We start from the raw sequence: 22196 nt of genomic DNA on the forward strand, positions 1-22196 counted from the left end.
TTGGGCACAATGGCTGACGTCATTACAAAGTAGAATTGGTGGTGCAAAAAATAAGCCATCATATGGATTTTTAGGTGCAAAATTGAAAGAGTTATGATTTTTTAAAGGCAAGGAGCAAAAAACGAAAATGCAAAAACGGAAAAACCCCCGGTCCTTAAGGGGTTAAATGCTTTATTTTTGTCCTTTATTGCCCCTTTAATGTTTTTATTCATCCATATTGGGTTTTCTTTTATTTCTGACCCTTTTATTCCCATAAGGTGTGTGTGTGTGTGTGTGTGTGTGTATATATATATATATATATATATATATATATATATATATATATATATAAACAGTGATAATTTAAGATATCTTTAAAAGTCTCCCAATTAGTGTCAGTATTCTTGTTTTGAGGACAAGATCCCATTTTATATTGTTAAGGGCTTCTCTGAGCTGATCAGACTTTGCCTTCCTAAAGTTCATTGTTTTTGTGGCCCCTCGAGAGATTCCCTTATTGAAAAATAAGTTATAATGTAATATATTATGATCACTATTCCCCAGGTGTCCTTTTACCTGCACATTAGTTACTCTGTCAGGTCTGTTGGTTAATATTAAGTCTAGTAGGGCGCCCCCTCTGGTCGGGCTCTGCACCATTTGGGACAGGTAATTGTCTTTAGTTATAGTCAGAAACCGGTTTCGTTAATGAGATTCACAGGTCTCAGTCTCCCAGTTTATATCAGGATAGTTAAAGTTACCCATTATTATCACATCATTTTGATTTGCTGCTTTGTTTATTTGCCTCAGTAATTGATCTTCTGCCTCTTCCATTATGTTTGGTGGCTTATAACAAACCCCTATCCGAATTTTTTTTTCTCTCCATATATTTCTACCCATAATGCCTCCACATTATCGTCTCCCTCCCATATATCCTCCTGCAGTGTGGCCTTCAGACTTGATTTCACATGACAAAGGGGCACAGTTATCGCCTGTCTGTCTGTTCTCCTTTCGCAAGACGCCTGGGGGTGTTCTTGTTCAGTCAGACTGTTGTCTACACTGTTTCCACGGCCATCGGTCTCTTACCTCTGGGCTGCCACGGACATAGCCAGGTTTCCCGTACCTCACAGCTGGGTGCAGGATCTGAAGTAGGGTCCCTACAGGTATTCAAGATTGATCCCATAAAAGAGAGGCTTCTGGTAGAGAGGAGGACCTGGCTAAGCAGTGTGCCGACTTGGAGGCCAGGTACGTGGAAGAGCCTACTGATGCCCATAGGGAAGCTTGGCTCGCTGTGGGCAGGGTATATATGCAGCATCTCAATGAGCGAATGAATCGTAAATTATTTTTCTCCATACACTTCTTCTTCGAGCATGGTAACCAATCTGGCAAACTGCTGGCCCATTTGGTACGTCAGGATAGGGCGCCCCCATCTTTCTCAGACTTTTCTCATCGAGGGGTGTGGTTTTGGTTACGTCCGACAGTATAGCCTCCAGGTTTGCTGAGTATTATGCTGACCTATACCGTTCCAGGGTTGCATACTCGACTGACGAATTGACGGTTTATAGCTCAGATTGCGTTTCCCCGACTTTCCCTAGAGGACAGGACAGACTTGGACAGAGACATCACAACTGAGGACATAGAGGGGCCGGTGGCTGCCATGACCAGGGGGAAAGCGGCTGGTCCTGACGGGCTTCCATTGGAGGTCTACTCCAGGTACCTACCCCATACCGCGCATAGTCTTAAAGCCATGTATGAGCATGCATTCGCCGTGGGGTCGTTGCCGGATTCTTTATGTGAGGCCACCATAGTGGTTCTCCTTAAGCCCGACAAGGACCCCTTGGAGTGCGGGTCATATAGGCCAATTTCTTTACTGAATATTGACTATAAAATACTTACCAAAATACTGGCGCAACGTCTTAATAAAGTAGTGCGGTCTATTATTCATGAAGATCAATCCGGCTTTATGCCGGGTAGATCCACTTCTGATAATATTAGGAGGGTTCAGACGGCAGTGCAGTTGGGATGTGCGTTGGATGAGAATTGGGCCTTGGTTTCGCTTGATGCAGCCAAGGCCTTTGATTCGGTCGAATGGCCTTATCTCCTGGCTGTATTGCAGAAATTCGGTTTTGGAGCTAACTTCATTCAATGGATTGAAATCCTATATACTAACCCTAAGGCCCAGATTTGTAATAATGGGATTTGCTCCTCATTTTTTACTTTGGGGCGGGGCACCCGTCGGGGTTGCCCCCTCTCGCCCCTCCTGTATGCTATTGCGGCTGAGCCGCTGGCTATACAAATTAGGCATGATGTGTCCATCAGGGTTGTGGTCTATGGAGGTAGGGAGGATCGCATCGGGTTATATGCTGATGACATGGTCCTTTTTCTTTATGACCCTCGATCCTTCCTCCCCATGGCTATTTCTATGATTAATAGGTTTGGCACATTCTCCGGTCTTAGGATAAACTGGACCAAGTCTTTCTTGCTCCCTCTTCGACCTTCTGGGTGGCCCGCTGTTTTTGCTGGCCTCCAGGTGGTCGAACAGTTTAAGTATTTGGGTATTATAATTCATAGAGACATGACTAGGGACTTTATGTTAAATGCTCTCCCTCTTTTGACTGTACTTAAAGATAAGTTTAAAATATGGAGCTCTTTACCGCTATCGGTCCCCGGGCAGATCAACTTGATCAAGATGATCATATTGCCTAAGTGCCTCTATGTTTTAGAACATGCCGCCATTCCTGTTCCTATGTCCTTTTTTAAATCGCTCCACTCTCTATTGCCAGCGTTTATCTGGCCCAACTCTCGTTCCAAGTTGAAGCTTACTACTCTTCAGTGTATGAAGGACCGGGCGGGCTATGCCCTCCCGGACTTTCATGTGTACTACCTGGCTGGACAGCTGCGGTTGCTTCGGTCTTGGGTGCGGACGGAGCCATTGCCCAACTCAGAACATCATCTAGCTCACTTTGCCCGTCAGACCCATCTCCGCGCCTGTTTGGAGATGCCTTCCTCTTGGGGTGGCCGCCGTTTGGCTTCACAGGTGTGGAGAACAGTTAAACAGCTTCATTCCTATACGGATGTGGCTGCTGACATTCCTTTCTGGGACGCTACTTACCTGACTAATCTGACGACTGACTTGGACCCGACATTTTGGAGAGACTGTGGTGTTAGGGAACTGAAACATGTTTATTATATAACGTGGTATACTCTTTTGCTCAGATGCAAGACAAATATGACGCCCAGGACCGCATTTTACAAGTACCTGCAGTTGCGTCATGCTTTACTGACTCAATTTCCCCCCGACTACTACCAAAATTTCTGACTACCCACTAATTGGTGTTCTGAGATCTCAGGGCCCTGGTGGCTTGATTTCAGCATTATACTCCCACATTATAGAAGCTAAACACAAACGGACACCGGTTGCTGCTGAGACATATTGGAGGAGGCATATTCCTGGTCTATCGGAGGAGCAGTGGCAGGAGGTGCAGTCGTCCCATACCTTAGTCTCCCCTGCTGCTAATAAAAAAAATTATAGAACTTTATATAATCCATAGTTGTTATCTTAACCCTGTTTTTTCGCATGGGTAGATCTCCAAATGACTGGTGTCACCGCTATAGTGTGCGGAAAGCTGACTTTTGGCACCTTATATGGGGTTGCCCTTATGTTTCCTCTTTTTGGGGTGATGTTCTCTCATTTCTCTCCTCTTTGCTTGGTAGGGAAGTTCCGCGGGACCCCCTGTCCTGCTTGTTTGGAGTTCTAGACGAGGAGAGTTGGCCACATTTTGTTAGGGTCATGTTGCGTGAGTCCCTTTTTATGGCACGTAAAACGATAGCATTGAAGTGGATGGACCCTAGGCCTCCCACTCTTTCCTCATGGAAAAGGCTAATTAATACTATGTTGCCTTATGAACGTTTAGTATATAAACATAGGAAATGTCCTGTGAAATTTGACAGTTGTGTGGGGGGTGTGGTGTTCCTCCGTTGACACTTTATTCTCGGCTACTGATTTCTCCAGAGATGCTTTACTGTCACAGATGCTACATTGAGGTGAATTGTGTGTGACCGGGTTAAGACTGCCTTTGTTTATCTAGATAGTGTTGGTCGTATAACTGAATTATTTATTTTTTTATTGCTTCACTTTTTCTCTCTGGGCTCTCCTGCCCACTCTCTCCTCATTGCCCCCTTTTCTTTCGCCCTGTTGCCCTGCTTTCTTCCCCCCCCCCCCCTCTTGGTCCCAACCTGGTTTCTCTCTTTATTTTTCTCCCCTCACTCTTTCTTTCTACTTCTCTTTTTTTTTTTTTCTCCTGATTCGGGTAGTTCTACTGTGACTTATAATGATTCTTCAGTCAGGATACTCTTAAGTATTATGGACCTGTACTTCTAGGTACTATGTTTCTGAAATAATGTGCCCCAATATTGAATGTTCTTCCTCTGAGCTGAAATTTTTACATGCCCTTGATGTTATTGTATTATATTCTCCCCTGTAAGGGAACTTGTCGCTTAATTTCTTGGCTTGTGCGGAGCCTTTGTTATGGTTTCACTGTTTTATTGTCTTTTTTCCCTTGTTCAATAAACCGAATAAAAAAAGATTGATCCCAGTCGGACAATCCTTGGTCTGTTGGATTTCTATGCCACCGGGTTGCCCGTTGGTTAGGCCGCACTCCAGTACCCTGTTTTTTAGGGAGGTTGATTGGAGTGACCATGGGTGCTCAGGAATCCTGCTACTCTGCTGCCTGCTACTCTGTCTACAGGCTGGTATCTCACTTTACTGTGTGTTTCCATATGCGGGACTTGGCGTGGCCACGGTCCCTTTGCCACATAGTTAGACTGTCTGCTTGGTGTTCTTATCCAACTGGTCAGCTCCCCAGTTTCTGCCGATGCCGCGCCTGCAGTCCGGTGTCTCTCTTCCAGGTGCAGTTCTGCAGAATGTGTACCGGTGGGTTCTTGGGACCCTTTCTACCTGTAGGTCACGTTGTATCTGCATTTTTCCTGCTCCACATTCATTCTTCATCTCCTGAGACTGCGTCCGCAGCCTTGGTGTCTGGCACCTTTAGGAGATGGGGTGTGGGCCTTTTTTTCTGCAGGTCCCAGGGACTTTCTAAGCAACAGCAGAATCACTGTTCTCTTTTCTTAGGTTGCACTGTTGGTCTGCTAGCGGCACACCTCCCTTCCGGCTGGTCCCTTGGATGTCTGCATTTTCTTTTGTGTCCGCAGTCTTAGTACCCCACTGCTATTGTAGGGTACCCATGCCTGTGTTCCTACATAGGCTAGGTCCACCCTGTGGTGTGGAGCCCACCTTCCTTTTGTTCACTCAGGTGAGCCTCGGGGCTTCCGGTGATTTTGTTCTGCGGCAGTTGAGCACTTCTGTTCTGACATGGGGCCTGCTGGGGCGACAGTCAGTTCAGCCCCTCCCTTTGCCTCCAGGTGTGTTTTCTGGTGTTTCGGTCCAGGGTGGCTCAGGTGCCTACTCGTCATTGTCTGGAATGGCCCTCAACATGTATTGTAATTTTTGTCCAGCTCCAGTGTACATGATTCCGATCCCTTTTGGGACGCAAGGTGGCTCCTCCAGACAGCCATGGTTGCTGTTGGGGCCTGGGGGCTCTGTCCTCCCAGTACTTGTCTGTGGCTGTGGGGTAGCATTTCCCTGCTCCTCCTGCGCCTGAGGCGCTTTGCTAATCCCCTTTCCACAGGGATCAGGGTGCTTGGCATGGGTCTGTACTTGAGTTTTCCTCTTGACCACCCTTGTTTTCCCTCCTCTGGAGGGACTATTTTGTTTTTTTATTTTTTTCTGCCGCCAAGATAATGCCCTCTCGCTGTTCCCACTGTATAGGTGGAATATCTGGAGGGGCTCTTGTTTTTTGGCTGAAAGCATATAACAGAGCTTTTTCCTGTCTGGGCTTGTGGGCCTCTCTATGTTTTTTGGATGTCTGCTGCTGCTCACGCAGCTTGGCTCTCTCCTCTGTTGGAGAATTTTGTACAATCTCGCTGGAAGAGTGTGTTCTTCCTTCCCTTTTTGTCTGTGTCAGTTGTACTGCACTGACACCAAAGTCTTCTTGGGTCATCGTTCCTATGCCCAGTCCATAAGAATCCCAGCTGGGTTCTCATTTATTTCTCCCTCCGTTCTCATTCTTGCGGGATGTTTCTTCAGTGTTCTCTGGTCCGCTCTATGACTGGTTGCTCTCCTTGGCTTGCACTCTGTCCTAGAATGCTGTGGCGTGCCTTTTTTCAGGCCATACTTCCGGTTCCTTGGGCCTTTGTGATGGTTCAGTTCTTGGGATGTGTAGTGATCCGGCCAGGACTCCTCCACGATCCCATTAGTTGGGACGGTCTTTCTGTTGTGCACTTCTTCTCTTCTTCTTGGAAGTTTGTCACCTGGAGAGATTTTGCGCATGTCTTTTTCCCTTACTCTTCAGGGGTTTGTCTTCCGGGTGACTCTACGTCTCCAGTTTACTTGTCGGTCTCTACGGTATCCGAGCTGCCCCCCTTTTCAGGGTGTTTGCCGCTCCGTTCTTCCTTCGAGGTCCATGTCCTCCCGAGTTTGAGGGCGTTCAGATTATCCGCATTACACCAATACGGCTATTTTGCCTTCTGGGTGATCATAGCGGGCCCCTGGGACAGCGGTTCTTTTGCCTATGGATGTTCAAGTCCATGCACCAGACCGCTCCAGAGCAGAATTCCATCTTCCTTTTTTTCCCTATGGTTTCTTGTCCCTCTATGTGACCCAGGTGTCTTGGGTCTCTTCAGTTGACGGCCCTATCCTTTGGCGTCCTAGTCCATCTCCTTGGATGGGAGATCTGCCGGGAGTTCAATTTCTGGGCCTAGTGTGTCTCCGCCTGTTGGGCTCGTCTGCAGGACTTGTAGACACGTGCCTTCAGTGTTGGGACTGATTCCTTTTCTCTGGAGGTTGTTTTTCCCACCCTAGGGGACTGCTTTGGTGTGTCCCATCAGTAAGGTGTCCCCCAATGAAGAGCGACCGAGAGAAGGAGATTTTTCTTTTGTGCTTACCGTAAAATCTTTCTCGTAGCTTTCATTGGGGGACACCGCACCCACCCATTTCTTCATCTTTTTTCCGGACTATTCTTTCCGGTTCTTGGGTTTTTTATCCGGGATTCCTTTCTAGGGTCCTTCGGAGGTATGCCTTTGTTGGTTTCTCCTACTGCTATGTGACAAAACTGATTTACCTCACTGCAGGTGGGCGAGTATATCTTGCCAGGGAGGAGCCGACTTTTTTTCCCTAGTGTCAGCGCCTCCTTGGGCAAGAGCATATACCCATCAGTAAGTTGTCCCCCAATGAAAGCTATGAGAGAGAGATTTTACGGTAAGCACAAAAAAATCTCCTTATTTCTCACAGAAAAGGATTGCAGTAACACCTTTTGCTATATACATGTTTATTCCTTTTGTGTGTATTGTAACTAAACCAAAAAAGGAGGAAAAAAAGCTAATTGGACATACATGATTGGCACCCTTTCAAAATTGCGGAAAAATTTCAAGCATGTGATGCTCCTTTAAACTCACCTTGGGCAAGCAGCAGGGGTGGGCAGTATAAAAATCGCACCTGAAAGCAGATAAAAAGGAGAGAAGTGTCTGTGTGTGCCACACTAAGCATGGACAACAAAAAGAGAAGAGAACTGTCTGAGGACTTGAGAACCAAAATTGTGGAAAAATATCAACAATCTCAAGGTTACATGTCCATCTCCAGAGATCTCGACTTGCCTTTGTCCACAGTGCGCATCACATTATCAAGAAGTTTTCAACCCATGGCACTGTAGCTAATCTCCCTGGGCGTGGACGGAAGAGAAAAATTGATGAAAGGTGTCAACGCAGGATAGTTTGGTGGATTAGCAGCCCCAAACAAGTTCCAAAGATATTCAAGCTGTCCTGCAGGCTCAGTGTCAGTGCAAACTATCCATCGACATTTAAATGAAATGAAATGCTATGGCAGGAGACCCAGGAGGACCCCACTGCTGACTACATTTTTCCAAAATTTACTTGAATAAGCTAAAATCCTTCTGGGAAAACGTCTTGTGGACAGATGAGACCAAGATAGAGCTTTTTGGTAAAACATCATTCTACTGTTTATTGAAAACGGAATGGGGCCTACAAAGGAAAGAACACAGTACCTATAGTGAAATATGGTGGAGGTTTGATGATGTTCTGGGGTTGTTTTGCTGCCTCTGGCACTGCGTGCCTTGAATGTGTGCAAGGCATCATGAAATCTGAGGATTACTAACAGATTTTGAGTCTCACTGTACAGTCCAGTGTCAGAAAGCTGGGTTTGCTTCTGAAATCATAGGTCTTCCAGCAGGACAATGACCCCAAACATTTGTCAAAAAGCACCCAGAAATGGATGGCAACAAAGCGCTGGAGAGTTTTGAAGTGAGTTTAGATCTAAATCCCATAGAACGCCTACGGAGAGATTCTAAAATTGCTGTTGGGAAAAGAGAGACCTGGAGCAGTTTGCAAAGGAAGAGTGGTCCAACATTCCGGCTGAGAGGTGTAAGAAGCTTATTGATGGTTATAGGAAGGGACTGATTTCAGTTATTTTTTCCAAAGGGTGTGCAACCAAATATTAAGTTAAGGGGGCCAATAATTTTGTCCAGCCCATTTTTGGAGTTTGGAGTGACATTATGTCCAATTTGCTTTTTTTTCTCCATTTTTTTTTTTTTTTGGTTTAGTTCCAATACACACAAAGGGAATAAACTTGTATAGTAAAATGTGTTACTGCAATCCTTTTCTGTGAGAAATACTTCATTTTCTAGAACTTTCAGGGGTGCCAACATTTACGGCCTTGACTGTATATATAATATTATATACCTTTTAAGAGTGCATATATGCATCTATACATTTAAATATAAACCACGATCACTGAGTGGTTAATTAGTCTGTTATTTAGATTGCCAGTTTTTTTATAAATAGTTTTTACAAGTTGTTTTACAGCAAATTATATACTATAATACTATCTATTGTTTATTAAATATCAACTATTAATACATTAATTGTTTGCACCTGCTTTTACACACATAACTTTGAGGACTGTATCTTTCTTTTTTTAGTATTGCCATACGATGCCCCTCTAAATATTGTATTGCCAGGTATTATACCCTGAATACAATACTGCCATATGCCCTGACACCTAAATACTGCTACACACTTTGCCCTGAACAGAATAAGGATTCCACTGTCCCAGCTCCTAGGTTGCATCGCTGCTCTGGCCTTTTCTAGTCAGGCTTGTCCAGAGTGGATTGTTGTAGGCAATGCTAATCACGCAGCTGCATTATAGAGGAAGAGGTGAGTGGCTAGGCATGGAGTATAGAATTTCCTCACTTCAGCCAATGCAATGCCAATATAATTGAATGCAGAATGTTTGGATGCCTCCTCTCACTCGTTACCCCAACCGGCTGGAAGGGATGGAGGCCCTACTGTCTGCCCGTTGTCCGGACTGCCTATCCGGACAATGGGCAGCTGGGTTCTGACCATGGTCTGCCAGCTCTGGAGCGCCCCGCTCTATATGATACTTTAGTTTTTGTGCTATTTTAATAAAAAAATTTTAGCCTCAGTCAGGAGTGAATTAAATAGTATGGGTAAAATAAAGGAAGAGCTTACTAGATCCACTTCTGGCTTTGGCTTAAAACCTTTTTTCCTCCCAAAACCACCCTTATCTTGTTTTCTTAATTTCTTACAGAACAGACTGATTGGTTTTCTAAAGACATTGAAGGGACTTTTATCAGAAAATTGTTTCAGTCGCTCAGTTTTTTTAAAACAGATCTGGGAACATGAGGTAAGCTTTTGAGTAAAATAATAAAGCTAGGCCTTGTGCTGTAATAGCAGTTTACCTGATTGAAGAAGAGCATGACATGTCGAGAAGCATCGGGGCCCAATGTGTCATACTGCAGCTCAGCGAATCTCTGGCCGCAGCTATGTTCTGCCATTTACTGAGCAGTAGTATGACACATTGGGCCCAGGTGGTTCCCAGGCCGGACCGTCACATTGCAGTCCAGAATGATAATTGTATCAGTGGACTGGAGCAGGACACCCAATATATCTTTTTTATGTCAAGCACAATGGGCATAGTTATCAACCTTACATTCTCCCTCTAAATTAACCCAAATTAACCACAATTTTCGAGGGTGGTGGAGTTATGTTCGAAGTCTCATGCAAGTCTGTAGGACTTTTGGTATATCTCCTGATATTGTTACTCTCGGGCTGCAAACATTGCCCTGGACTTTTAAACATACTGCTTACTGTCCGGCATGCAGGTGCAGAGAATAATTAGTGCATGGGACGGGGTCCTTATATGAGGACGAGTGTCATTGTTGCTTTTCCTTTATTACAAGACTCTGCTAGTACATTATAAAATATAGGTTTGCACAGTGCAAGGGATTTATCATTCTTGTTTAATATATATATATTGTCTACGAATTCTCCTAGCACCCTCCTTTGTTAGAAGTTGTATGGCACTTACAAAATTTGGACATTGTCGGACTTGAGGATTTTTTAGAAAGGTAAGTGTTAACATAAGTCTTCCAAAAGCCATTGCATAGATTTTTTTATTTCATGTTTTCATTAAAATGTACCTAATATTTGAACAAACTTCGAACATGTCATCTGACATATCAGATGTATGTATCGATCTGGGTGCTGAACCCCCACCGATCCCTAGAATAAAAGGACCCTTTATCTTCACTCTGCACAGTTTTAAATAGTGGTATATGGAATTCTATAGGCAATTCTGTATACCAGTCTCAGACTTTTATTGTAACCTAATACATCGCTCGCTGAGCGGAATTGAAAGGGCACAGCGCATGCAGCTGTGTGCTCCTTCCCCTTCATTTTAAGCACCTGGACTCCCTCAGATACAAAATTCTGACACATCAGAAGTTTGTCCAAATGATAGGTACACTTTAATCTTTTTTAATTTTCTCTTTACATAGTAGAGGAAATGTTTATTTCCCTATTACAATAAAACCATCAAAACAAAAACTGTTATCTGGAGAAGGAAACGTGTTTGTGTGTCTGTCTCACAGTGTTTTTATAGGTAATAGACTTTTGAGATTTAAAGTGGTTTTCAGGAAACATTTGTTTTTTTCTTTTATAAATAAGTCCAGGTGCTGAAAACATTTAAAATAAACCATACTTACCTACCCCAATTTTTCACCACTGCTCTTCTGACTGCACCTGTTCCCTGATGCTCTCCAGTTCTTCCTGTGATGCAGAAACTGCCCACTCATACAGTCTTTGGCTGATGCTGGTCAACATTCCCTAATAATTTGTCATAGAGGTCTTAATGGCAATTTTAGTTTAATTGGCCCTGGATCCAATGCCACAAAAGATTAAACACTATTTGTTACCACTTGTTGAAACATTGGAGAAACAAATAAAATCCGTGAAAATATTAACGGTGAGATTTTCTGCTGCCAATTTTCTCATCAATTGACTTCAATGTGTAGAAGACTCCAGCAGAAAATCTGCAGCCTGCAGCAAAATACGCAAATGGGAACTTACCCTGAAAGGATGTGTTGTGGGTGAGAAGTTAAGATACTCATCCCAGTCCAGTTTGACATTACTGAATAGAAGGTTTTAGTTTCCTTAGGGTCCAGTCATCCTATCCCAGAAAGTTGATCCAGGCTGGTTTTGCAGAGGGGATGTGATCTGTACATCCTAATGTGAAGAAAAGGGTAGTCAATATGATATCTTAACAATTAACAATTTGAAACAGCATGCGGGGACATACAGTTGGAAGGAAGGAACAGTGAACAGTAATGCTTGTGTGATTGCAAGGTCATTGCTGCAACATATGCTCTGTGTAGATTGTAGGTTGACCGTTTTTCATCTCAAATGTTCCAGTAGGCAGTTCGGGCAAGAAGTCATGGCGTCGTTCGGCCTCCGCTGCCACCTTCACCTCGGTGTAAAATGGCTGGAGAGTGGAAGCATGGTGGCCGTGTCACCGTGGGGCAGCATGCACTTGGAGATCCAGTGATACATTTATGGCTGTCTGGTCAGGTGTCCTGGCTCTGTGGCCATGTATGGCCTGCATTTCTTGGGTTTGTGGCAGCTGGATGCTAATTTTAAATAGAGACTGAAGAAACTCAAATGTTAGCATTTGCAGTACCCCGAAAGGTCTCCATTAAATAGGTTCTTATTTAAGCAATAGCATGTAGTTATAGTGATAACTCCTCTTTTGTCTTCATCTGATGCTAGGATTTTCTGTGAATTATATCTTATCTACAAGTCTAATATCGGAGATCTTCTATTTCTGTAGTTGTAAAGACCCTTGCTCTGCAGTGGACTGGTTCTTCAGAGAGTTGCATTTACTCTTCCAGTACATGGAAAAGTCACATGAAGTAGAATTATGTGAACAGATAATAACCAGTAAGTCTGTGTTTTGGATTTTCTACTAATAATTGGTATTTGGGGAATCTGTTGATACTGGTAATTTCACTTCATTTGTGATATGTATAAAGATTAATTAATGAGGTGCATCCAAATGTGCACATCATTGCTGCCACAATGATATGTGTATAAAAGGCTTCTTAGTTTAGTTTAGAATATTTTTTCTTTTTTTTCTTTTGAGTTACTAGTTTGTAAAACAGCAGGTCTGGGTTCTGCAGCATCTCTACTCTACTATGCTTATGAAAACACTTCACTAATGACCTTCGTCAGGATAAATTTAACAATGCACAATAGTTTTATCAGCCTGATGACTGACAGACTCTATCTGAAATCATTCCTTCATCGGTGTCACTGATCATGTGTTGCCAGTCTAAATAACTGTTAAAAGCTGTTTGGACTATAATGTGTATGGCTGTGTTATTCAACAGTTGTTCACCTGTCCCTGTGGCAAAGATGATTTAAAGGGGTACTCCGGCACTAAACATCTTATCCCCTATGAAAAGGATAGGGGATAAGATGTTAGATTGCGGGGATCCCGCTGCTGGGGACCCCTGCAAACTCTCCTGCAGCACCCCCTTTTTTCAGCTGCACAGAGTGAGGATCGCTCTGTGACTGATGACGGGCGGTGCAGGGGACAGAGTATCGTGACATCACGGCTCCGCCCCCCCCTCAATGCAAGTCTATGGGAGGGGCATCACACCCCCTCCCATAGACTTGCATTGAGGGGGCGGGGCATGACATCACGAGGGGGGGGGAGGGGGGAGCCGTGACGTCACGATACTCTGTCTCTTGCACCGCCCGTCATTAGTCAGAGTGATCCTCGCTCTGTGCAGCTCAAAAACGGGGTGCTGCAAAAGAGAGCATGGGGGTCCCCAGCAGTGGGATCCCCGCAATCTAACATCTTATCCTCTATCCTTTTGATAGGGGAGAAGCTGTTTAGCGCTGGAGTACCCCTTTAAGAAAAGATCATGGTTCTAGATCTTGAAGACTCCAGTCATGTAACATTCAACACAATTAACACCCAATAAAGAACTATTAACCCCTTAAGGACTCAGCGTTTTTCCGTTTTTGCATTTTCATTTTTTCCTCATCTTCTAAAAATCATAACGCTTTCAATATTGCTAATAAAATTCCATATGATGGCTTATTTTTTGCGCCTCCAATTCTACTTTGCAGTGACATTAGTCATTTTTACCAAAAAATCCACAGCAAAACAGAAAAAAATTCATTGTGCGACAAAATTGAAGAAACATTTTTTTTTTTTTGTAAAAATGACACCTTATCTTTATTCTGTAGCTCCATACGGTTAAAATGATACCCTACTTATATAGGTTTGATTTTGTCGTATGTCTGAAAAAAATCATAACTACATGCAGGAAAATTAAGAAGTTTAAAATTGTCATCTTCTGACCCCTATAACTTTTATTTTTCCGCCTACGGGCCAGTATGGGGGCTCATTTTTTGCGCCGTGTTCTGAAGTTTTTATCGCTACCATTTTTGCATTGATCGGACTTTTTGATGGCTTTTTAATCATTTTTTTTTTATGATATAAAAAGTGACCAACAATACGCTATTTTGGACTTTGGAAGTTTTTTTGCGCGTACTCTATTGACGTGCGGTTTAATTAACGATATTTTTATAGTTCGGACATTTACGCACGCGGCGATACCACATAGGTTTATTTTTATTTACACAGGTTTTTTTTATGGGAAAAGGGGGGTGATTCAAACTTTTATTAGGGAAGGGGTTAAATGACTTTTATTAACTTTTTTTTTTTTTCCCCTTATTTTTACAGTGTGTTAGCTCCCATAGGGGGCTATAACACTGCACACACTGATCTTTTACCCTGATCCCTGCAAAGCCATAGCTTTGCATGGATCAGCGTAATAGGGGGTTGATTGCTCAAGCCTGTATCTCAGGCTTGGAGCAATCAAACGCTGATTAGACGCGACGGAGCAAGGTAAGGGGGCCTCCGCTCGCGTCCTAGCTTATCGGGACATCGCGATTTTATCGCTATAGTCCCGATCAGCCTGACTGAGCTGCCGGGAAGCTTTTACTTTCATTTTCGATGCGGCGATCAACTTTGATCGCCGCGTCTGAAGGGTTAATTGCGTGCCGCACAACGATCTGTGCCGTGCGCTATTAGCCCAGGGTCCAACCCGGTGTGATTGGCCCGGGACCAACCCGGTGTGATGCGGGGTTACGGCGTGACCCCGCTTTAAACACCGGGACCGGGCGCAGGACGTACTTTTTACATTTTCCATTCACCCTCATGGGCCATGTGTGTAAAATTTCTTCAGTCAAATCCCTGTGCTTTTCCATAGGTTCCTTAACTGTGTTGATTGGAAAAGCTTTCAATAAGCCCTCTATATCTGGAATGACTTCTGAATGTCCCAAACTTTTCAAGGTAAGCTAAAGGAAAACTGTCATCATTGTCACCGCACTAACCTGTTGGTACAGGTGTGTAGTGCGGTTGACACTGGTAACAACACATACCTGTCCACGTTCTGTGGTCCTGTTGTCTCACTATCTTGCTGTGTATCTTCCATTCCGAAAGGCTTGCCCATGTCCCAAGCCTGCTGCCTGAACGGAAAATATGGAGCAAGATAGGGGAACTATGGAATGGGTACAGGAACACCTGTCCCAACAGGTTAGGGCGGGTAACCCTGATGACAGTTTTCCTTTAAAATACAAGCATACATTATTGTACCTGTACTAAAGATTTGTACTAACAATACATTTTTTTTGTCCATTTTAGATTTCCCTCTCCTTATTGGATAGAATGCTTTCCTGTAAGTAAGCCTCTGGTGTTATTGCCAATTTGGTATGAAATCAGGCAACCACTTCCAACATTAGAGACAGTCAAGAGAAGGGACACGGCATGAATGCCTTTGATTTTGGCATGCAGTAAGCATGCAGTCTTCTGCTTTCTAGTGCATAGCGGCATTTACAAATTGGCAGGCTTCAGAGCTAAAATCTTTGTTAACTAAAAGTGGTATTACAGTAATAACAAATAATTATGTGTCTACTAAATGTGTGATAACTTTAAATCGGTATTGAACAAACCACTGGCAGTTTAGCATGCTGCTACATTCAAAATGTATTGAACTTACTGAAATAGTCAGCCTCAAAGATTTTGAATGGCATGGCAGCACTCATGCTCAACCACCCGTGCATTTTAACAGGGGCACAAGACTCCCATTCTGGTAATCAAGTGGATAGGTTATTATTAATGATTACCTAAATACCCCTTTAAAAGTACCTGTCACCAAATAAACTTTTCTAAAATAACTCAGGTAATGTTCCCTAACTACTCCTAACACTCCTCCCACCCTTAAAAAAATTTTCAGAGATTTAAATAGCTGTGTCTTATACCTTTATTCTTGCTCTCATCTTACTATTTACCAGCAGTAGAAAGTGGGCGTTTCCCAGCAGGCATGACATCACTGAAACCTGCTGGGGACTTCAGCCCTCACATGGTTGCAGTGCTGTGATGAATAGAAGACCCCAGGCTCTGCGCATCTTTCAGTGAGGCTCTATGCATGTTTCAGTGAGGCTCTGTGCAGCTGTCAACCAAACTTAGTGCAGAGAAACACTATACAAAAAATACTATATTAAAAGTTTTATTTGGTTACAGGTACTCTTTAACCTGTTAAGGACATAGGACGTTCTCTAACGTCCTCACTACCTGGGCTTTAATGCCCAAGGACGTTAGAGAAGGTCCTTCAGCAGGCATCCAGGGCAAACGCCGAGGGGGGCCATGTAGGCCCCCCATGTCGGCGATCGCCGCAAATCGCAAGGGAAATCGCCCTTGCGATCTGCGGCGATACCGGGCTGATCGGGTCTCTGGGACCCGACCGCCCGGTAATTTCGCATGATCCCGGCTGTCACAGACAGCCAGGATCATGCTGAAGTATCGGATCGAGGTGGCAAGCCTGCCACCTCCTCCGATCCCCTGCGATCCGTCGGTTTACTAACCGACCACTCGCAGGAGGGGGGGCGGTTACTTCCTCCCGTCCTGCCCGGCCCCTTGAAGTCCGGAGAGGACGGGAGGAAGACCGGAGGACGCGGCGGGGGACGGGGGAGTGCTGGGGACCGGCCCCGGTACTTACCTCGTCCCTGAAGACCCGGATCCCGGCGAGGAAGATGGCGGCGACAGGTGAGTTGATCTTCAGCCGCGGTCGGGCCCTTTACAGCAATGCACGTCGCCGTAAAGCGACATGCATTGCTGTAATGGAACCCTGTATACTACAACTACCAGCATGCCCAGACAGCCCTTGGCGTCTGGGCATGCTGGGAGTTGCAGTTTTGCAACATCTGGAGGTCCACAGTTTGGAGACCACTGTGCCCTTCCAGATGTTGCAAAACTACACATCCTCAGCATGCCCTTACTGTCCAGGCATGCTGGGAGTTGTAGTTCTGTAACATCTGGCCCTTCAGATGTTGCAGAACTACAACTCCCAACATGCCTGGACAGTTTTGGCATACTGGGAGTTGTAGTTTTGCAACATCTGGAAGGGCACAGATTGGGAACCTGCAAACTGTAGTCCTCCAGATGTTGCAAAACTACAACTCCCAGCATGCTGGGAGTTGTAGTTCGGCAACATCTGGCTCTAAAGATGTTGCCGAACTACTACTCCCAGCATGCCTGAGAATGCTGGGAGTTGTGGTTTTGCAACAACAGGAGGCACACTGGTTGGGAAACATTGTCTGTTTCCTAACTCAGTGTTTCCCAACCGTGTGCCTCCAGCTGTTGCAAAACTCTAACTACCAGCATGCACTGATGGACTGTGCATGCTGGGAGTTGTGGTTTTGTAACAGCTGGAGGCACCCTGTTTGTGAATCACTGGCGTAGAATACCCCTATGTCCACCCCTATGCAAATCCCTAATTCAGGCCTCAAATGCGCATGGCGCTCTCACTTTGGAGCCCTGTCGTATTTCAAGGCAACAGTTTAGGGTCACATATGGGGTATCGCCGTACTCGGGAGAAATTGTGTTACAAATTTTGGGGGGCTTTTTCTCCTTTAACCCCTTATGAAAAGGTGAAGTTGGGGTCTACAACAGCATGTTAGTGTAAAAAAATTAATTTTTTACACTAACACGCTGGTGTTGCTCTATACTTTTCATTTTGACAAGAGGTAACAGGGAAAAACGCCCCCCAAAATTTGTAATGCAATTTCTCCCGACTACGGAGATACCCCATAAGTGGGCGCAAAGTGCTCTGGGGGCGCACAACAAGGCCCAGAAGGGAGAGTGCACCATGTACATTTGAGGTGATTTGCACAGGGGTGGCTGATTGTTACAGCGGTTTTGACAAACGCAAAAAACATGTGACCCCATTTCGGAAACTACACCCTTCACGGAATGTAATGAGGGGTGCAGTGAGAATTTACACCCCACAGGTGTCTGACAGATCTTTGGAAGAGTGGGCTGTGCAAATTAAAAATTTTGTACAGCCCACTGTTCCAAAGATCTGACAGACACCAGTGGGGGGTAAATGCTCACTGTACCCCTTGTTACGTTCCTCAAGGGGTCTAGTTTCCAAAATGGTATGCCATGTTGGGGTTATTTTGCTGTCCTGGCACCATAGGGGCTTCCTAAATGCGACATGCCCCCCGAGCAAAATTTGCTCTCCAAAAGCCAAATATGACTCCTTCTCTTCTGAGCATTGTAGTTTGCCCGTAGTGCGCTTCAGGTCAACTTATGGGATACCTCCATACTCGGAAGAGATGGGGTTACAAATTTTGGGGGGTATTTTCTGCTATTAACCCTTGCAAAAATTTGAAATTTGGGGGGAAACACACATTTTAGTGAAAAAATATATATATTTTTTTACATATGCAAAAGTCGTGAAACACCTGTGGGGTATTAAGGTTCACTTTACCCCTTGTTACGTTCCCCAAGGGGTCTAGTTTCCAAAATGGTATGCCATGTGGGGATTTTTTGCTGTTCTGGTACCATAGGGGCTTCCTAAATGCAACATGCCCCTCAAAAACCATTTCAGAAAAACATACTCTCCAAAATCCCCTTGTCGCTCCTTCGCTTCTGAGCCCTCTACTGCGCCCGCCGAACACTTTTCATGGACATATGAGGTATGTCCTTACTCGAGAGAAATTGGGCTACAAATATAAGTATAACTTTTCTCCTTTTACCCCTTGTAAAAATTCAAAAATTGGGTCTACAAGAACATGCGAGTGTAAAAAATGAAGATGGTGAATTTTCTCCTTCACTTTGCTGCTATTCCTGTGAAACACCTAAAGGGTTAAAACGCTGACTGAATGTAATTTTGAATACTTTGGGGGGTGCAGTTATTATAATGGGGTCATTTGTGGGGTATTTCTAATATGAAGACCCTTCAAATCCACTTCAAACCTGAACTGGTCCCTGAAAAATTGTGAGTTTGAAAATTTTGTGAAAAATTGGAAAATTGCTGCTTAACTTTGAAGCCCTCTGGTGTCTTCCAAAAGTAAAAACACGTAAATTTTATGATGCAAACATAAAGTAGACATATTGTATTTGTGCAAAAAAAAATTTTTTATTTGGAATATCCATTTTCCTTACAAGCAGAGAGCTTCAAAGTTAGAAAAATGCTAAATTTTCAATTTTTTCAGCAAATTTTGGAATTTTTCACTAAGAAACGATGCAAGTATCAACAAAATTTTACCAATAACATAAAGTAGAATATGTCACGAAAAAACAATCTCGGAATCAGAATGATAACTAAAAGCATTCCAGAGTTATTAATGTTTAAAGTGACAGTGGTCAGATGTGCAAAAAACGCTCCGGTCCTAAGGTGTAAAATGGCCTGGTCCTTAAGGGGTTAAAGATTGATCTTCTAATCTGCTATGCATGAAGTGCTATCTATACACAAGTTGCTTTACATTTGTCACATAAGAAAAATTTATTTTCCACAGCATTATGGGAGTTCATATTGGTTCTTGAAGGTGTCTATGGACAAGCTTGTTGGATGTTTGCTGCATTAGGCTATGTTTACACAGCGGAATTCCTAGAAAGAATTCTGCTGGAAATCCTGCTGTAATTTAATACTTATTGATTTCAAATTTGATTTCCCAGTCTCATTCAGACAGCAGAATTTCCATGGTGGGGATTCCGCTTTTGTAATTCCAAAATTCCATTCAGCAAGCTTTGCTAAATGGAATTTCTGCAGAATTACGTAACTTTGCACTGGAGTGGATGGTGGTTTCCAAAAGTGGACCAGCCCTTTAATTATTTATGATAACATGTCTAATTTAAAGCAATGAGTAGTGCATTCCTTTTACAGGGTTCCTTGATTTCATACCTGAAACCCAACATGATGAGTCTTACAAGCCAGGAGTAGAGCAGTACTGGTATGTAAGATGCTTTTTTTCTGTATCCGTTTTCATTTTGCTAATTTAGTACATTGTGCACTAAGAAAAAATGTTACTTGCCCAGTAGTAATTTTAAGTCGACTTCCCATGTGTATGCTGGTGACAATATGAAGTGTTAAAGAGTTTATCCACCATAAGGTGATTTTAGTACGTACCTGGCAGACAATAATGGACATGCTTAGGAAGGATCTGTGCTTGTCTTGGGGCTAAATGGCTATGTTGTGAGATTACCATAACACTGTGGCTAGCTTTCTGTGAACTGGTATTTCCTGTTTCAGTTTTCTTTTTTTGACTACAAATCCCATAATTCCATTTTCCTCCCTCCAACACATCAGTCACCCCACCCATTGAAACATAAATGAGCTGCATCCATTCAAAAGACCTGTGGTTTTTAATCAGGGTGCCTACAGCTGTTGCAGATTGATCTCTCTCCCACCAAGCGATCGCTCCACCCATTGAAGCAGACAGGCTCCCTGTCATCAGCTGGCTAGTGAGTCAGGTCCCGGCCGCATTGCAACCTGGGAAAAATCTGAGACAACAGTCATTTTGTATGCTGATAAAAATAAATATTGGAGTGAAAATCACATTAGTATTGTGAGAAAACCGTCACACACAGGTACAGTCACTATATTATGAACTACACTAACTTTACAGCCCCTGTAGCTTAGTCAAATAAAACAAGTAAAAATCCTGGAATACCCCTTTAAGGGTCCTTATAATGATCTGTTGTAGCACCCAGTTTTGCTAAAATAAAGTATTACCCTTAGGGCCTTGCAGACTCTTGGTTGGGGGTTATCACCATTGGGAGCAAGGATCTGTCAAGATGTTTTTTCTGTCTGATCAACTGGAAAAGAAAGACTTCAAATGTATAAGGCAGATACTTATCTACCTATTGTCTATTGCATGTATGTTAGAGGTTAGGAGTTAAAAGGAACTTGTCATCAGTGTTATGCTGTCCAAACCGTGGGCAGTATAACACTGAGAAGGCATTGCAATCCTGGAACACTATGAATTACCCTGATAACCTCAGGCGGCTCCCTTCCCGGCTGACTTTAGTACAGCGTTGCTCTGTAGGGTCACACATTTCTTATAAGCAACATATTTTCTGCTTTGCAAAATCTGCTGAGCAGCAGAAAATTCACTGCGTATTCTAATGAGCAGAAACACAGGGCTATCCCACAGCAGCCTTGTGTGTGCAGTGAAGTTTGGAGGTGAGGTCAGCGCTCTGAAGTGACTGTGACGCACAGTGTGAAATACGCTGCATTTATGCAATGTGTGATCCTACCCTAACAGTGTATATGGAGAGACACATCATTGCTCTGAAATGCTAGAGTGTCTCAGAGTAGTTCATAGTGACTTGAGATTGCAATTCCTGCACCAGTTTTCTGCTGCCTGCAGTTTGGACAGCATGAAACAGATGATAGTTCCCCTTTAAAGGAAACCTATCATGTATAAAAACATATCCTCTATCCGAAGGATAGGGAATAAGTTTTAGATCGCAGGGTGTCCGACCACTGGGACCCCGGATCTCCCCAGGACCCCCCCACACGAAGCGGATAGGGGATACGTTTTTATACATGATACTTCTCCTTTAGGGTATGTTCACACCTACAGGATCCTGCACAGATTTGATGTGCAGGATTTGTAACTGCCAATTAGAAGCTGTGCTCAGTCATTTAGCTTACATTAAATCTGCAGCAGAAAATCCTGCGCATCAAATCTGTGTACTCAAGAACGTACCTTTTATAATGTTTGACAGCAGTTCTTATGAATATAGGTGGAGATTTATCAAAACCTGTCCAGTGGAAAAGTTACTGAGTTACCCATAGCAACCAATCAGATTTCTTTCATTTTTGAATAGACCTCTGAAAAATGAAAGGAGCTATCTGATTGGTTGCTATTTGTAACTCAGGAACTTCTCATCTGGACAGGTTTTGATAAATCTCCCCCATAGAGCTAATCTGATGTTTCTGTTCATTCACAGGTTAATGGCTTATAATGCTTCAAGGTACAGAGCATGTGTGATTCCAGAATTACTAGAGGATTTCTTTACCCATACATTAAGTCAGACCCTTATCTTCAAGCCAAAGCTGAAAGGTATCATGCAGATGTTCCTGGTGAGGGTTGGGGGGCATTATCACAAATGTGCTTATTGTACCTGTTTTGTTAATACCACGTGAGAGTGCAATGCGACAGGGAGTGTATGTAACTGCATTTGTTCAACTTTGTTTTTCATTTCAGACTTCTGGTATTGAATCAATAAAATCTTTTTTTCTCGTTCGGCTCCATTGGGGGACACAGAGATTGTGGGGTATATGCTGCTTCCACCAGGAGGCTGACACTAGGCAACAAAAAGAAAGTCTGCCCCTTCTGGCAGGATATACCCTGCCTACAGACTCTGAGCTATCAGTTTTAGCTTAGTGTCCGTAGGAGGCAGACACAGGTCTGGAGTTCTCCAGACCTGG

At 43.7% G+C, this 22196-nt stretch overlaps 1 protein-coding gene across 2 annotated transcripts in view; it reads left to right on the plus strand.

Moving 5' to 3' along the window:
• FANCA (FA complementation group A) overlaps positions 1–22196 on the plus strand; it is a 170460-nt gene that overhangs the window by 33101 nt on the left and 115163 nt on the right. For both annotated transcript variants that reach the window (XM_056525988.1, XM_056525989.1), the window contains 7 exons: positions 9653–9748; positions 10399–10472; positions 12230–12339; positions 14685–14767; positions 15119–15152; positions 19644–19710; positions 21716–21828. In XM_056525988.1, coding sequence (XP_056381963.1) covers positions 9653–9748; positions 10399–10472; positions 12230–12339; positions 14685–14767; positions 15119–15152; positions 19644–19710; positions 21716–21828 — 577 coding nt within the window. The remainder of the gene's footprint in view (positions 1–9652; positions 9749–10398; positions 10473–12229; positions 12340–14684; positions 14768–15118; positions 15153–19643; positions 19711–21715; positions 21829–22196) is intronic.

Source organism: Hyla sarda, chromosome 6, assembly GCF_029499605.1.
Source record: "Hyla sarda isolate aHylSar1 chromosome 6, aHylSar1.hap1, whole genome shotgun sequence".
Taxonomy (NCBI): Eukaryota; Metazoa; Chordata; class Amphibia; order Anura; family Hylidae; genus Hyla; species Hyla sarda.